At 40.1% G+C, this 17,761-nt stretch overlaps 1 protein-coding gene across 4 annotated transcripts in view; it reads left to right on the forward strand.

Moving 5' to 3' along the window:
* The window catches only part of PTCH1 (patched 1), a 74,239-nt gene that overhangs the window by 14,053 nt on the left and 42,425 nt on the right, over positions 1-17,761 (forward strand). For all 4 annotated transcript variants that reach the window (XR_012626960.1, XM_074855043.1, XM_074855042.1 and 1 more), the window contains 3 exons: positions 15,346-15,535; positions 16,801-16,870; positions 16,981-17,072. Coding sequence is in view for 3 of the 4 variants with exons in the window: in XM_074855043.1 (XP_074711144.1) it covers positions 15,346-15,535; positions 16,801-16,870; positions 16,981-17,072 (352 nt within the window). In the remaining variant the exon portion in view is untranslated. The remainder of the gene's footprint in view (positions 1-15,345; positions 15,536-16,800; positions 16,871-16,980; positions 17,073-17,761) is intronic.

A 17,761-nucleotide genomic window follows, 5' to 3' on the forward strand; every position in this document is an offset into this window, starting at 1 on the left:
TGGTTGCGTGGTTCCTTCTGCCTTTCAGACTGTAGAGGCATTTAATTTACTCAAGGCTGCAGAAAATTAATCTTATTATTTCCAAACTTAACACACTGTCACCAGTGTCTGTGCCAGAATGTGCCCTACAGATCCTTGTTTGGAAGGGTCTGTTTCCTTCTCTGTTGAAATGTGTATTTGAATAGGGCAGTGCCTTGGCTGAACCATTCCCCTTTTCCTCTTCTGAGCTTTGAGTGTCATCTTGCATTGTGGAGATTTTGTTGCTTATGAACAGGGTGTGAAGGCATTTCTGTAGTTCTGGAGAGCTTGGAGGTTCTGGTACAGAAATCCTGGAGTCAAACAGAACAGTTGAAAGCAACATTGCTTTATTGTTTGTCTCCATGACACTGCTGCTGAGCAGGAGGAGTGTAGGTAGGCAGAAGATCTAGCTCAGCTGTAGGGCTGGATGCCCCTGAAGTTGTGCTATGTGGAAGTGGTAGTGAGTGGTGTGAAGTCTACTACCAACTCCTGTTACCTGCTAAATGGACTGTAATTTTTTTTGTGGAGAACGGGCCTTCCTTTCTCCTTATTCCTCAGAAGACACTTGGTTCAGACAAGAATGAACTCAAAATTCCGTGGGTACTCAAACTTGCTTTCAACAGAGGATGCATTAAGGAAAACTCTAGCTCCTCACCCTGACTCCATCCATTTTCATGATTTATTTTTTTCTGTGGGAAGAGAAGGTCCAAGCCCTGTTATTAAAGAGTATTTGTGGGGGTTCCCCAGAAAGTAGTAACACTACATAGCATATGCATGTAACAGTTCTTGACTCCTCAACAAATTTAAAGTTGCATGCAAGTGGATGTTTCAGTTACACATAACTGTTAGGAGGCTCCAAAATATGACAGCTTCCAGATGTATGAACCAACTGATCCCTTTGTTTAGATTATGCACCACAGCTGATGCTTAGATTAGTGCTGGCTGGACAAAGCTATGAGAGAGTTGTCTGGTTTCCACGATGCCATGTTTATATTTCATTTGGATTTCTTCTTCAAAGCTGACCTCCCTATGACCTGTTGGAGCTGTGTCCACTAGGATGCTAGTTTTAATGTGTCTGCAACTGCTTTCCTTTTTGTGTCTAATGGAACCTGTTCTCATTTTGACACTCATGGACTTCTATGCGCAATCCTTTTAATTTAAGAGTGAATTACGTGCTTCAACCTGTGAGCACTCAGGTAAAACCGTGCTTATAAAGTTTTCTGCCCTACAGTTAACTTTTTAAGAATATTCTGATTGGTTAAAAGAGCATTTTGATTATAGACATTGTAGGGCTGTTCCTTGTCAGGCATTTTCTCCTGTATATAGAGTAAAATTCAGTTTTCCAGCCTTTGCACAGTGCTTTTTCTGTCTACAGGTGATGGTGTGGATATACACGGTTCTAGGTGCTCTTTTTGGAGTTCAGCAGAAGCAGGAGTGCAGAAGGTTACCAGGAATTTAATTCTCTTTGTGTCTACTGTACAGTGATATATATTTTCTCAATCATCCTTATTTATCTTCAGTACGCCTTTTGTTCTTTTAATTCTCTAATTTCTCCTGCCTTGTATTATGCAGGAGGTCTTCCCCCATTTGTGTTTGTGAGTTACTCTACCTGGGAAAACCTGAAGGTGAAGTTAGCTTAAGGGCTAACTGACAGTTCTACAATAAAAAGTGTAGGCCGCTATCAGAGTTCAGAAAGATAAAGATACACAATTTTCATTATCACTTACAGAAACTGTGTGGTTTCTACTGTTAGTGCTCTACCGGAGCAACAGATTCCCAAGATGGTGCCTTGTGACAGAAAACTCAGCGCTTTGAACTATGATTTCTGCACGCTATCTTATAATGGCCACTTTATTTTTGTGCCCATGAATGAAGGAGAACAGGAAAATGTTTTGCTCCTGTTTTGCACGATCTGTGTTATTTTATTATCCACTTACAGTGTGCTAAATGTGACTGATGAAAACCAGATATGATAAGCTGTGTTCGTCCTTGCTGTTAATTGAGTGACTTTGACTTGGAGAGTAATTTTTCATTGTACATTGCACTAGAAATAGATGGAGTGAAGTTGCAAGAAGTAACGATGAATTCAGAATTTAAAAATAAAATCTATTTTTGTTAATTCCTTTTTTGCTTTGTAAACTTAGTTGAATATCTGTAAATACAGTCTACTCGCTGTTTTTTTCTCTGTTATTTTCATTCATTATCACCTCCATTGCTATAAACATCCGGAATTTGTCAGAAGTAGTAGTTTCACGAGGTAAAAAGCCCTTTATGGAAACTGCTGACCATATAGATGTTTTGATGTATGGAGAATTTTAATTTTGGTTTTTAGAATGAATGTCTTGGCTTTAACTTCTGCTTGGTTTTGGAAAACTTAGTTGTTTCAGTGCTTAAGCAAAGTATATAAGAGGTAAGGGAATGAGCAGAGCCATAACTTGACTCTTTCTGAAAAGGTGCTGCTCCTTTAGAGAATTGTACTGAACTTAATTCCAGCTTCAAATATACAAGTAATCATTGTATATGTGAAACATCTGTGTTATGCTCATGTGCAAGAAAAAGCTGATGTTTTTAGGGCACATGTGCAGTGTTGTACACCCATGTACCTGAAGCTGGAACTGAGCCCTTAAACTGTGATACAGTCTTCATTTACTAACAGTGAGATAAATTAAAAGAAACAGCCTTCTCTTGTTTACCAGTCCGATGCATTTCTGCTTTTCGGTCAGTAACCAAAAACTAAGTGCAGCAAACTAGAAATGAGCACTGTTAAGTTATATGATTTTTTTTCCCCCCCTTAAATCATTGCTTAAGGGCTTCTGGCCCCTAGCTCAGGAATCCTGCCCAAAAATGCCAGATGTATTACACAGTCAAGTATTGCAATGTAAATAGTGTTCTGTGCCATGAGAGCAGGGTGGTCCATCTCCTAGTTTAAAAAAAAAAAAAAAATAGAAGAAAAGGAAAAAATCCACATGCTCTGAAATAAGCACAGTAGTTGTAGTGTTATTTGTGTTTTTGGCTGCACAACCGGTATTTTGGAGCTGAAAGAACACAGATAAATCAGTGCTTTGGACTGGCAGATAATAATAACTGAAATTGAGATGCTAGAAAGCAAGATGTGTCCTGGCTGAGGCTGCTTAATTTAGTCAAACAGGCATGTAATAAGTAAAATATTAAAGTAAAGGCCATTGCTGACAGACAAAACCTGTTACTTTACCTTATTGTGAACAGCAGTCTCGTGCACATGGAAACAGAGTGGACAAAGGATGGGAAGTAGGGAAGGCAGAGGCATAGGGTTATTCTTGACCTCATGCTGTGTAATGGAAAGACTGGGTATGTTACAGCACCTTCCGAGTATAAACACTGTTGAGCTGTTCTTGTTTTTAATTAAGTACCTTTTGCTGTATATTAACAATGACTTACCTTCCAGTGTGCTTATCTTCTTCAGATGTGGTAGTGGATATAGGAGGTTTATGTGCACATTTTTTCATTTTGTATATGAACATGTCATTTCATAACTTTTAAAACTAGTTGAGAGGAGATTCCACAAATCTAACCTGAAAGGAAACTACCAAGGATGAGGCAGTAATCAGATTTACGTTTGGGTTATCTGACAAATCTCTGAATTGCCATAGCTTCCTTGGGTGTGTGAAGAGGGGAAAGGGGTTACAGGAATTTATTTGTGTGTGATAAACTGTATTTAAATAGCTATAGGAACGTAATCCAAGTGTAATCTCCTCAGTGAGATACCCAGAAGAAAAATAAGCTTTAGGAACTCATTTAAACCTCTCCCTCCCTTCCTGCTGACACTATGATAACATTAAACCCCCTCCTATCCATTACAACTTCAAATTTTTCTTCCTGAGTTACTTTTCTGTAATGGTAAAAAAATTATACTTAAAGAAGATACTTTCTTGCACCACTTTTCCTGGTGAGTATTTCCTGTGCATTTATCTTATTTGCCTCTCTACATGGGCCTGATTCTGATTTCATCTACACCAGTCTTACTCCACTGACTTCTTGAAGGGTTCCCCATACTCAGGAAAGAAGCCCATGCTGTTTAAAAGCTGATGCTATTTAAGTGGTAGATAATAGAAAATATGATACTCTGGTGCAGATTATTAAGATCAAGAAACAAAACTAAAACATGTTTAGAATGACTTCCAACTGTAGATAAAAGCTATCAACTTTAGAGAATTGTGATCAGGTGTAAACATCTATTAACTGCTCTTTCTAGAGATTTGGGGAAATAGATGACCTTATTTATTCTTTTTTTTCTTTTTTTTTTTCTCCTTTTTTTTTTTTTTTTTTTTTTAAATAGGCTACAGTTTCACATGGCTTGCAAAAGAAATCTTTCTCCCTTTTTGTTTCCCACACCAATTGATTTATCATTTTGCTTGCAAGCAGACTTAGAATGTTAGGGCAGGAACACACTCACTTTTTTCTCGTAACTTTTTTGTTGCGGACCGAAACCAGTTGACTTGAATAAATTTTTCTGTGGTCTGAATGAAGCCAGCAACGTGGAAAAATCTTGCCATTCAGAGCCGTCTGAATGTACATTTCAGCCACACAGTAAGCTGTATTGGTAGGCAGTGGACTGCTAAATACAACCATTTTTCGCAGCAGAGAGTTAGACAGGTGATTAGCATAATTAGCACAGAGTAGGCTATACATATGGTAATGTTAAGTGTGTAAATGCCAGCTGCGGTGTAAAATTTATGTCAGGGGTCGACAGGGCTGTGCGAAAGTATTGTGTTACAGCTGCAGGTCAAAGCCTCCATTGCTTTACCCCCTTTTCTCTTGTTGGTGAATGCGCTAAACAGAAGAGAAAGACAGACAGAAATATAACAGATAAGGCTTTGATTGAACAGCCTGGTCCTGTGCAAGAGGGACTGATCTTAAAAAACAAAAAAACCCCAGAACACCCCCCCCCAAAACTACACGCACACACACACAAAACAAAAGTCCCCCTCTTTCACTATAGATTTTACTTTGCATCATGCTGGCTACAGAAGTGTTGCTGTCTTTGAGCGATGTCATGATGGGGTGAGGGGAATCTTGGGGCTGGAGGGAAATATGAGGTTGGTAATTATGCTTTAAGGATCAAAAACAAACAAAAAAACTTTAATTCACCTTCTTTTTGCATTACAACCCACTTTTTTTCTTTTTTAATGTCTCTGTTACTTATTGCACTTAGGGGGCTAGGAATTAAATAGTCTTGAAGGTGACAGCATTATATGTAATAAAATCTCAACAGTGCAACAATCTTCGAGCTGCATGACTGGTTTTAGACTAAGTGCCAAAGTTCCTCTGTGGTTTTGTGTGTGGGTCGCTACACTTATTCCCCAGGTTCCTCCCACCTCCTAAACCACTAAATTCTTTATAAATTAAAGATGACTAATACGGTTTTCTTGTTTTAAAGGAGCACAGCGTTGAAGGGCACACATCTTTTTAAGCAGCTGATGGGGAAATCTGTAAATCTCTTTGTTGCTGTAAACTCTTCATTCATATATTTCACTTGCAATTTTTCCCCCCCCTTTTGTATTTTTTGTAGTCTGCTATAAGGAGTGGTGGTGTTGACAGAATATAGTTCACACCACACTGACCTTGTGATGAAACTTCCTCACAGCCGCAGGGGGTCCTTATGAATCAGCCCCTAATCCAGCTAATCCCGCTCGCAACAAAATCATGAAAGTGGCTCCCAGCGATGTGTGTTTCCCTGCACAGACGGGAAGGAGCGGCGTTGGCAGCGTCTCGGCGCGGCGCCGTTACGTGCCCTTCCTCGGGGCCCGGCGGAGGGACCGGCCCGCGGCGCCCGGCACCGCGGCGGCCGAGCCGAGGCGGGGAGGAAGGGAAGGGAGGGAGGGAAGGATGGGCTTCCCTTCGTTGCGGGGCCGGGGGCGCTGGTGGAGAGCGCCCGGCGGCGGCTCCGGGCGGGCTTGGGGAGATACCGGCTAACGGCACCGTCTCCTAAAACCTTCCGTGTGCCGGTATTCCCACGGCAGGGGCGTGTCTCTTCCCTGCCTGCAGCTTCTCGTGGATGGCTCGTCCAGAGGGAGAACAGACCATTGTAGTCTGGTGGGCTTGGTAGTGCAGGGAAATTACCTGCATGATCAGAGCAGCCATAGTAGAAAATAAAGGTTGTGTTGTGGGGTGTGCTTGGTCATTTGTTTAGCTTTTTTCTTTCCCAGCCCTTTCTGCTTCAGAATAAACTCGGCCATATGGTCACGCTCTCGGAGTGTCTGATGGGAATCTCTGATTGCGTCCTGCACAAAATTAAATGCACTCTTTACTGCTCTGTGTGAATAGCAAACAAACTATGAAAAATGGGCCTCCTGACAGATGCAGCACTGTCTTGGGAGCTGGTGGCAAGTAAGAAATATCGAGGTGGGGGAGCTGTGACAGGCAGCAGGTTTGGTGCTGGGGGGAGTGCTGACCTGAGCTGATTGTGTCCAACAGTGAGAGCAGTTCTGCTTCAGTGCAAAGCCATTCAGAAGGAAGCTGCTTAGACAACAACAGATGGTACACAAGCAGCTGGCAGGGAATACTTGAAAGAAACTGTACCCTGTTTCATAACATGTTCATTCCTTACATTTTTCTGTATGTTACTTTTGCTGTCTCCTAAAAGCACTATTTGGGAAGTGGTGTCCCCTAAAAGGTTCTGGATGAAGAGTTTTTTCATTGCTGTTTGCTGCTCCTTTAAAAAAATTGAATTCAAATTTTGTGCCACTCCATGTACAGATGAAATTTGTGCTATCCCAGGAGTACAGATGAAAAGACTTAAAAATGCTGCTTTTAACCACACAGGAAAACAATTACATATTTGAGGGAAGGGCACTGAGAGGTTAAATGAAAAGTTGGGCCTAGAGGAAAGCTGACTGCTGTGGAACAACACAGCAAATTGTTTTTAACGTATTACCCAGCAGAAGCTCTTATTTGAGTTAAAGTAACTTAAAACAATTATATTTAGCTGTTTTGAAATCCTTAGATTTAGACCTTGAAGCCCCTTACATACCCTTCTCAGCAGAACGCCTGGAAGCTTAGTCACTTTCACGTACAGTTGAGGATTTTGGCCTGTTATGAAGTATGCTGAAATGTTTTCTTAAACTACAGAAAAATAAAAATTCAGTTTTGTTCCTCAGCGCGTGTAAACTGTTACATGACCATAAACTGTTGGAGAGTTGCAATAGTCCATATTAGCTGCCTATCTTGACTATAGGCCATCTCCTTGATTTCTGTGAAAATGCAGTCTAGAGTCCTTTATTCCTTTGCTACTTCAGCCAGAAAATTCAGTAGTTGGGCTTCTCCACCGAAAGCTGTGGCTTAGCTCTGACCTGAAGGGACCATGTCTTTGGAAGAAAGGATAGTTTGCTCTCCATGCCTGTTAATTCCTCAGTCTCTTTGTTGGGATGGTCAACAAGGATGCCCATTGTGATGGTGGTTTTCTATAATATGGACACCTGCCCACTAGGAAATGGACTGAGACCACCAAGTCATTTCACATAAGCTAGCAAACAGCTGTCAGATGGTAAACAACTTGTGGTCACTATTGTTCCTGGCTGGATTAGAACCAGTGACCCAGAGGTGAACAGCCCATATCCTGTTACCAAGGACATGTGTCGCTGCTCAGTAAGCAGCTACTGCATTTTGTGTTTAATTGGACAGTTTGAATTGCATGCCCTAGTTATGTATATTACTGTACATTTCAAAGCTGCTTGCATGGTTGGGGTTTTTTTTCAGTTTGTACTGTTCAGTTCATTTTGGTTTGTTGGGTTTTTTTACTGCACTTTTCCAGTTTCTCAACCCAGAGGGGTACCAAGCAAGAAATACATCAAAAAATGTCGGGTTTTTTTTTTTTTTTTAGCAATCTATTTTACCCAATCAGAATAGTATTTTTCTCCCTATGGGCAATACAGATGCATACCTGTAAAATCAGCTTTTATTTGATTTTTAGAAAGAAAAGGTTTTCGCTCCTAAAATTACAGGGAAGGTTTCCCACTACAAGCAGAGGCAGCTGTTGTTGAGCTGTCTTCCTGAGTATGCAGACAGCTTTGTGTCCTTGTCGCAGCTTTAAACTTTGTCAAACTGTGACAGAATGAAAAGCCATCTTTGATGTGTGTTTTTATTTTTACTATTCATAATTGTGTCAGCATTAATGAAATTTGTAACAGCAACACTGGAGTCATCCCCAGCATGTGTGAGGAGTAACTTAACTCATATCATATGATGGCTTGGGAGATAAAAAGCAGCCTTTTGAAGTGCACTGTTGGTTGGGTGGGATGTGTGAAACTTTTTTGCATTTGTAGGCCACAGTCTTTTATCTTTTATTTTTTTTTTTTTTTTTAAGAAAAAAAGAAGAACTTGGTGTTACCTAATCCTCACTCTGACAGAAATGTTTGAGATGGCTACACTGCTTCTAGATTTTCCTAGAAGTCAGCGGTGCTAAAGAGAGATTGAAGATGGTTAAATCTTCTTCACATTAGGATGTGATGATATTCTAGACAGACGGTGTCCTTTTGTTGGACATTATAATGGGGGAGAAGGAGAAGTGTAGAGTGTCCACCTGGACATTGGGAAGAGAGATGGTAGGTCACAGGCTGTCTTAACCTGAGCAGACACAACTGCTGCTATCTATGTGAGCTGTACAAACGCAGATACATGTATTCAGCAGAGTAAATGCTGTGTGAGAAAACGTAGACACAGCATGGAATTCCTGGCTGCCTGTAGTCCAGTGCTGTCATAGATCATGTCTAATTACATGATAAAGATGATAATTTTTCATTGAGCTTTTGTACAGTCCACTGAACAACCATGTAATCACTTCAAGACACTGATTGCTTACCACCGTGTTCTAGCTCTTGTAAGCTCATCATTTCTCAACAGATTTTTTTTTTTTTTGGTAGCTCAGTTTCAGTCACTCCCTATGAAGTCTTTATTTTACATAGTTAAATAAATGAGCGGGAAAAAAAAAAACATTGCAAGTAGCCAAAACCTTCTTATAATGTAATCCTGATGGGTTTATGGGAGCCATCCTTAGCATTGTTAGAATACATGTAATACATGATAATCTCTTACAGCCAGTAGTTACTAAATTCAGAGATCAACCATAAACAAATAGCCGTTCTGACTCTACAAGTAGACAACATTATAAAAGTTTTAAAAAGTGGGCCTGTCAACCAGTCCCATTTCTTGTACTGACTAAACTTAAATTTCAGTGAAAGTGTTTTGTACTAACTCCCACCAAACAGTTTTACCCTGTACTATGCCAGTCAGGCCTAGAGAATGATAATTCTGAGGAATCTGCTGTCTTCCAAGCTCTTCTTTCAGGATGTTAACTGATGTTGTCTGTGTACAGAGAAACTATATTCTGACAAAGAGCAGCACAGACAAACTGAAACATCCGAAAGAATGCGAAGACAGAGCTCTATAGAGAGCAACAGGAAACTTTAAATCAAAAGGTCATTATTTTTCTGTGCCCAATAAGAGACAAGGGTACCCAATCTTCATATCTGCCAGAGAACTTCAACTCTTGAGTCTCAGTTTCTTTATAGGAGGTTTCGATCCTGTGTGAGAAGTAATTGGCTGCTGTGTTTTGTTCTCATGAGATCTGTGCTCCTTTATCAGTAAAAAAGGAAACTGCCATTGATGTCATTAGGTACTGTCTTCTGCTGTGTGGCGGGTGTGAACACTTCTAATCCCAGTATGCAATTAGGACAGGGAAGCAAAGCTGTAGCTGGCTGGTTTATCTGCATACTATTGTAATGGACTAAAAGTAGTTTCATTTTCTAGTTTTTGAGTAACACCTGTATATGTAGGGATGCACATGGGAACAGCACAAGGAGAGACGACATGAGGAAGTGGAATAGGAGGAAGCCCTTAACATCAGTCAAAGCCTAGGGAGATAGGCTATGTAGGATGCCAGGGAGAGAGGTGTTAAGACAAAGACCCTTCCTGGTTCCCATCTCAGCCGGGAGAGGGTGCTGAAGGGTGAGAAGGCAAGGTGCCTGCAGCTTTCATCGGCACTTGCCCGGGGTGGAGCGCATTGCGTAGCAAGGGGCTGTCTGGTCTCCTTGCAACTCGGGGCTGTTCTTGTCTTTCTCTGCACGTTGCTGCTTTTTGGGTTTGCTGGAAAAGGTCGAGTCTCATGTGAACACATTGGGATATTATTCTCAGTCTTTGTTTTTATATGGTTACTGAGTCACAAAGAGTTTTTATTTTCTATTTGTCTTCAGTTCCTGTTGTGATGATAACACGTGCAGAGGTTGCCTGCGTTGGTTATTGCTCAGGCCATAATATAAGTGTTCTAAGGGGTACTAATCTACATGTCTGATTTATCAAAAAGGATCAGCATCTTTTGGAGGGATGAAGTGAAAACACTGTTTGTGTGAGGTATCCATAACTATTAGAGGTATGATTTTATTGCTTTATCACTGTAAAAAGGTTGGGCTGGATTGCACTAATGCTACACATTTACAGTAATGAAAAAGATGGTGTTGCTCAAACAAAACAGAAGTGTGTCTGCCCCCCTACAAGTGCTCACCTTAAGGCTCCTAGTCTTCAGAAGGGAGGTTCTCCAGAAAACTGCTCTGTTTACGCACCTCAGGTTTGTGACGGAAGAATTTAGGCTCCAAAACCAGTAGGTATTTCTGGAAATCTTGGCTTTGGTTTCCCAAAGTCTGTCTCCCACATTGGTAAGCAAACATGTTTATCCCAAGTGTTTGGCTCTCAGAAATGTTCTTTTTTAGAGAGAACTTGCTCTCTACTAAGTTCGGTGCACAGTTGTGCACAAGGTAACTTCTGAATGGTTAATAGAGGTAGTGTTCATGTCTGAAAAAACCCAAAACCTCAGACTATGTGATGCAGTTCCAGCAACCTGAAATGGAACATTGTAAAATACTCTGAAAAAGAATTATTTCATGCCTTTTTAGCAACCAGACTGTAAATTAACAAGCAGTGATTTTTGGGTATCACTCAGTGCTTGATTTAGGATTGATCTCTTCGAGTAGCAGAGGTCAAATTCACTCCTGAGACTACTCTGTGTGGAAGGGACTGCAGTTCCCCATGGTGGATTCCAGAGTTCTTTACAAGCGTGTTAATGTAATGCCATGTAAATTTTGAATGCTAATTGTGAGAAAAGTGTAGGTAGGACAGTGACATTCGCACTGGAAATGAGCGCATGAGCTGAATGAGCCAGTAACTTCAAAATTGTTAGTAAGGCAGTGGTAGGAAATCTGTCAGAAATTGCACCAATGAAAACAAGTATGGTTTTACTCTTATGTCATTGGAGGGTGCATCAGTGTTGTGCAGATGTATACTAGGTGCAAGCAGTTTTGTTTTTCTGGGTGCTTCTCACCTAAGATGCACTGAAGCATTTTAATGTGTGATGACTGAAGCACTGGGACTGTGACCCCTATAGGTCATGGGTTCAGGTCTGCCTCAAGTTAAGGGTGACTAAAACTTGTTACCACCTGACAGCCACTCCTTGCACTTGGGGGAGGGAGACACAGCGGTCCTTACATAGATCTTAGCAACCCAATGTCTATACTGACCATTACTGCTCTCTTCAGGCCCTTCAGAAAACCAAAGAATTTGATACCTTGACCAGGTCAGTGGGGAAGTTCAGGAGGAGCATCAGTGTGTTTCATCGTGTGGGATGCTGACTTACTCAAGGCAAAGCTCACGTGTTCTGGCAAAGAGCTGAGAGGGAAGCCTGTGGATACTGGGGATGGGGGTGGGGGAAGGGACTTTCCTCTTCTCTGGAAAAAAAAGTGTTTTAACAGGAACTAATACTCAGCAACAAAGATGCTGTCAGTAAAACTGTCTTGTGTTGAACACTGGCCTTCAAACACATTCTTGAGAATTAAAAACTGGTATATTAAGTGAGAAATTATGCCAGGACAGGTGTTATTAGGTGGTTGTGATTTTTTTTATCTTGTTAGCAATATTGTATAGATGGCATAGTATGTAATTTCTAGTAGGCAGACACCCAGAATCTGATGACGTTGCTGGAAGGATAGTGCACAGACTGCTGCATTGTGTTACTACTGGCCATGAGACAATGTACCAATCTGTTAATTTTAAGTCAGCACTTTGGCTTGTGGGAATTTGTGCCACCAACTGTGTTGTCTAGGCACTAAATCATAAGGAATCATGTAATAAAGGACTCGAATGCCGTCAAGTGGCTTTTGAGATATTGAAAAAGGACAGTGATGTATGGATTTTGTCACCAGAATATTAAAATGAAATAGTTCTGTCTTTGATATGCAATAAAATGGGAAGTATTGGTACTGTATGGCATACATAGAATTTAAGTCAGTAGGATTTTGAGTGTAAAATGTTGTCACCAAATATAAGAAAACAGAGTCCATAAAGGAAAACCACAAAACACCAGCATTTTGTTCACTGGTCATATTTTCCATTACATGATTTGTCCTATAGTGGCTACAATGCTTTGGGTTTTTTTCTTTCAAGTGTAAGGAATTATTTTCAACAGAGTGTGCAAGTGTTGAGCATAGTATTGGGTATTTTCAGCCCAGTGAGGCCAGAGGCTTCAGGTACATTTCAGTGACATTTTTAGCAGTTTCTCTCCTAGGTTTTTGCACCATCTGGAGAAAAAAATATAAGGCAACAAGAGCGCTTGATTTTTAAAACATGCATATTCAGCTGATTGTGCTGATTGTGGAGGCTTAAGATCTCTGGGTATGGCAGCCTCCAGTCATCTTTGCAAACTTTCAGTTAAAATGAATGAAAACATAACTGGTAGAAACTTTTAAAATTTTTTTTTTGCCTTCCCTTTTGCTCTTCTGACATGTTGAAAGGCCACTGATGTATCCACTTCCTTCTGGTCTATCCCTATGTTTTCACATACTCTGACTTTGGAAGTCTTCCTTTTCAATCTTTATTTCTTTGTGCTTGTTACATTGTATAAAGTATCTACATTTGCCCTTGGTTACCTTTATGTGGCTGAAGAAATGTACATAAGGGACCCATCAAAGAAATAATTAAATGGTGTAATGCCTTAAGAAGGATGCAGAGAAGATCTGCCATGTTCTGGAACATGTGCCCACCTTCTTGGGTGGCTTTGCTATTCCTGTTTTGAATGTTAAAAGGGGGAAAAAACAGCTTCTGTTCTGATGACTGACTTGTGTGATGCAATTTTGATTAGCTAAATCTGCCCTGTTCTGTGAAGTTAATGTGGTTTGACAGGACCTTGATTAGGAAGGAATAATTTCTGTTGATAGTAAACAGTTGGTCACTTTCAGCAGAGATGGGAATGCCTCCCTTTGTCTTGCATGAAGTACAATTTGTTGTTTCAAGTCATGGTAAAATTCCAAAGGAAAGTGTGGGTGGAATGGGAGAGAATATAGTACCAGGAGTAGAAGTTAGTGGTAGACTCCACAGTCCTCTTAAAATCTGGGCTTTATTTTTTTGCCTGGCATTGAGACACAAAAGAGGGAGAGAGACATTTTGTCTTTGGAAGCACTTGCAGTGTAAAGGACTGCAAAAGAAGGCTCTGATTCCAAGACATACAGGTCAGGATAACTCTGCTCCCTTACCCTCACCCCATATTCCTGTAAGATGAAGTAAAATTTATTAGTATATCATAGAGTGCTGGTTGTTGGAGAAAGACAGCAGTGAGCATAAACATGAGCCTGATGAGTGAAAGTATTTTAGGATTTAATTCTTGATACAAATTAATGATAGCTTTTTGTTACCATGCATATGCAGTCTCAGTGATTGTATGTTCTCTCACTGTAGTAAGAGGAACGTTAAGTTATAAAGTGACTATAGGTAAGGAAGTTGTGCTTTGATTTTTTTCTTACTGTGAGCTGGTCACTGTTACTTGGTATGAAGGAGGTAATGCCATATATGACAGGCTGAAAAAATTGAGCATGTTGTGGAAACTTTTATTCAAAGAATTCTTGAACTAGAAATTAAGCAATGCTTCGAGCCAGAATGACTGTATGGTTTAATTGTTGAGGGTCTCATTCTGACAGCTTTATCCATGCAGGGGCCTAGCTTCTTGCTTGGTGGTCCCTTTAGCCCCAGCGGGGTTACGGGTGTGTTGAAGGCCCAAGTGGTTGAAAAAGTATGTCCCTGTTCAGCCTTGGGAATGTCATCTGCCATACTGCCAACTGGTTACAGGTCAGTCTTCCGTGATACAGCCTAGGAAGAGATAGATGTATATGCCTAATTTCTGTTCACACTGTTGCAGAACTGAACTTTGGCAGTAATTCAGATGGCCACTGCCAAGCTGACTAGGACTGAAAAAGATGTAACAAATTAGACCAGGTTTGTAGCTTGGACTTAGCAGAGCAATAGAGGTAATAAATTGTAAGGGATGAAATCATGGTGGTGGTATTCTTGTCCTCCTCATCTCGATGTGGTCTTGACTCAGCTAATGGGATGAATTAATTGACCCCACCTCCCACATGCGTTTGCTAGAGAGACTACAGGGGAGGTTATATAAAGTATATGAACTCTAGCTGAATGCTTTTTTTGTAAGAGGGAAGATAATTTTCCATTCTTACATAATATTTTCTGGCAAGGCAAATTGAATATGGCTCCCTCTAGAGCCCGTCGACTTTGCAGCCTCATTCTGCCTTTTTCTCTTTTTTTCCCCCACCATGTTTTAATATGGAGCACACTGTTCAGCGCATGTGGGTTTAAAAACAGATGTTGCGTGTGAATGATCTATATCACAGTGTGTTATGCAGGTACTGGACCACTGGGGTAAATTAACTATAGACAGTCCTGTCTGCTACACTCAAAACTGCATCTCCTTATGTGAACGTGGTATTTTTTTCTTTTTTATTTAGGCTGAAAGAAGCACTCGTGCTCACTTACTCTTTCCCTCATCCCTTTTTTTAATTGAAGAGAAACATTCTCCTTCTGCCTTTGCCAAATTATTTAGAAGAGTGTAAATTAAAGCCATTTATCTTGAAGTGTGCCATTGGAGCAGACTGTTTATACAAGTGTAAGAAATTGTAACATAGTATTTGGTCTGCTCTGCAAGGAAAAGGTTTTTCTTTTTTCTTTCATTTTTTAATTTTTACATATGGGAGATGGTTATAATGTAGAAAAAACTGCCTGAGGCTCCAATTTACACATCAATGTATAGTGCAGTAGAGACAATGCTATTTTAATGAAGAATATGGGTTTTGTTTCAGTGATTACTAAAGTTGTTATTAGTTTTAGAGTTATACTGTGATCAATTTGAGACAGGATAGTCCATGCACTTCGTCAAGTTTTTCTGACAGGAGACTGCTTATCAAGTGAATCCAGAATAAGCAGTTACTGACTAATACAAAGCTGTTGATATTTATCCATCAGTTGGTGGACGAGTGAGTCAGGAGTTAAATTACACACGGCAGAAGATTGGAGAAGAAGCCATGTTTAACCCCCAGCTCATGATTCAGACTCCACAGGAAGATGGTGCTAATGTACTAACAACAGAAGCGCTTCGACAGCACCTTGACTCTGCACTTCAGGCCAGCAGAGTACATGTCTATATGTACAACAGGTAAGGGGAAAAGCAAAAGTTTTTTTGATCATCTGTAACAGGTGAAAAGTGGGCGCATGCTTCCCTCCGTGTATTTTTAAGTGGTTGGCACTTCAGAGCCTTCCCCTTAGGACGGTGTTTTTGATTTGGATGTCACTGGTTTCTGATACTTGATGTCATGGCATGATAATAGTGACAAGTTGGCTTTTAACAAATAAAGTGTTGGAAGAGATTCTGAGAGTGTAACCCTGTGAGCAGTGCTACAATAACCAGCATTTGTCTTGGTAAAGGAGTGATGTCTGTGCTTTTAAACATAGGACCTTATGGATGGATTGCTAACATTGAAAATCCTTCCATATTAGAGTTGAATTCACTTGCTGACACCATCATGAGGTGCAGAATGACTGTGAACAGCCGCACAGGTTACTGTCTTTCCAACAATTTGGATATAAAGGGGAATGCAATGTGTGAGAAATGGCAGTAAGTGGAATAATAGCTGTTTAATAACATAGACATGATAGAGTTGGCCTTCAGAGTGTCTGTGTGCACATACTGAAGGTTGGGAGTTGTGTGTTGTCCAACAGAAAAATAAAGGTGCACCTTATAAAGGTGCTAGTGAGATGTCTCCCTGAAAAGTGGTTCCTCCAGGGTTGCTATTTACATGATGGTGTGCCTAGGGGTGCTGCCTGTGAAACATGAAGTCAGCACATCTTTTCAGCATATCCAGCTGATGCCTCAGTGAACTAGTGCCAAGGCTCCAGTCATCTTTTACCCAGCTCCTCCCTTGTCTAAGGTGATAGAAGTTATGGCAGTGGAGGTAGGAACATAGCTGAAAAAGAAACAAGAAATCCTAATGGTTTCTTTTCTCCTGCACGTGTGGGTCAGCTGGGAATATTCTAGTACCCTGAGCTGGAGCTGACTTCTCTCTCACTTGTGTCACTGAGTGGTATCTTAAGTCACTCATTTGTACAAAGATGGATTTCTGTCCCTTTATTTAGCATGTGTTGACTAGCCTCTATACCCAAAAGCAGCTCCATTATTTTTAATGAGTTTTACAGAGAATGTGAGAATAACTGAAACAAATGTCTAGTCTGTAACTACAAAAAGAACGGCCTTTTTTTGTGAGGTGTAGTATATCTATGCTGAATAATATTTGCCTTTCTCAGTGATTTGCTACTTGAGGCCAAACTGTGTATATGAGTTGCAATTTTAAATCTGTTACATTTTAAAAATAACTTTTCAGTAATTGTACAAGAAAAAATATTTGTTGTTTATATTTGTTACAGACAGTGGAAATTGGAACATCTGTGTTATAAATCAGGAGAACTCATCACAGAAGCAGGTTACATGGATCAGGTACATGTAGCAGGCATTTAGTTACAAGATTTGTGTATTCTCATGATTCAGTTTGTGCTGATTTGATTATATTCTAGTATAACTGTTTTTCCCCTTTCTGATTTTGACAGATCATAGAATATCTTTATCCTTGCTTAATTATCACTCCTCTGGACTGCTTTTGGGAGGGAGCAAAACTACAGTCAGGAACTGCCTATCTATTGTAAGCATGTTTTTTTATAACTTTTTGGTCTGACTGGTTTTAATCATATAACTGTGTATGGTTTTTCAGTTGCATTCCCATTGTTTATTCAGATTATGGTTTAACAGAAAAATGAAGGATAAAGTTAGTGTCTCTACAGAAAATTGCATGGATTTTTTTTTATTGAACAAAGATTTTCCTGTTTCTAGGAGGTGATTTGTAGGCATCTATTTAAATCCTGTGTTATTTTTCACATTCTGCTAGCATGCAAAATAAAATGTAAATTCTGAATTCAAGCTTTAAGAATTTTATGTCTCTCTTTTTTTCTTCCCTGAAATAAACTTGGGTTTGGTTAGCCTTTTTGTTTGGTTGATTGGTTTTTTTCCCCCCCATAACATACAAAAACATTCATTGGCTGGGAATTTTGTTCCTAAGAAAATGTCTTGGATTAAATCTCAAGTCTTCCTAAGGAATAAAGAGCAAATCCTTTGCTTATGAGATCATTAAAGAAACCATATAGTATCTTTTATGGGCGGTTTCTCACAGTTTACAAGTGTGATATTATGTGCTCTGAATCCTTTAAAGAGTTAATTGTTAATCTGTGCAGGCATTTTCTGTTAATTATGCAAGAGTTAGCATTTGAGTTATTGTTTCTGTCCTGGTTTGCATGTCTCTGTAAAAGCAATTTGCAATGGCCATCTCCTAACCTT

The sequence above is a fragment of the Strix uralensis genome, chromosome Z (genome assembly GCF_047716275.1).
Source record: "Strix uralensis isolate ZFMK-TIS-50842 chromosome Z, bStrUra1, whole genome shotgun sequence".
Taxonomy (NCBI): Eukaryota; Metazoa; Chordata; class Aves; order Strigiformes; family Strigidae; genus Strix; species Strix uralensis.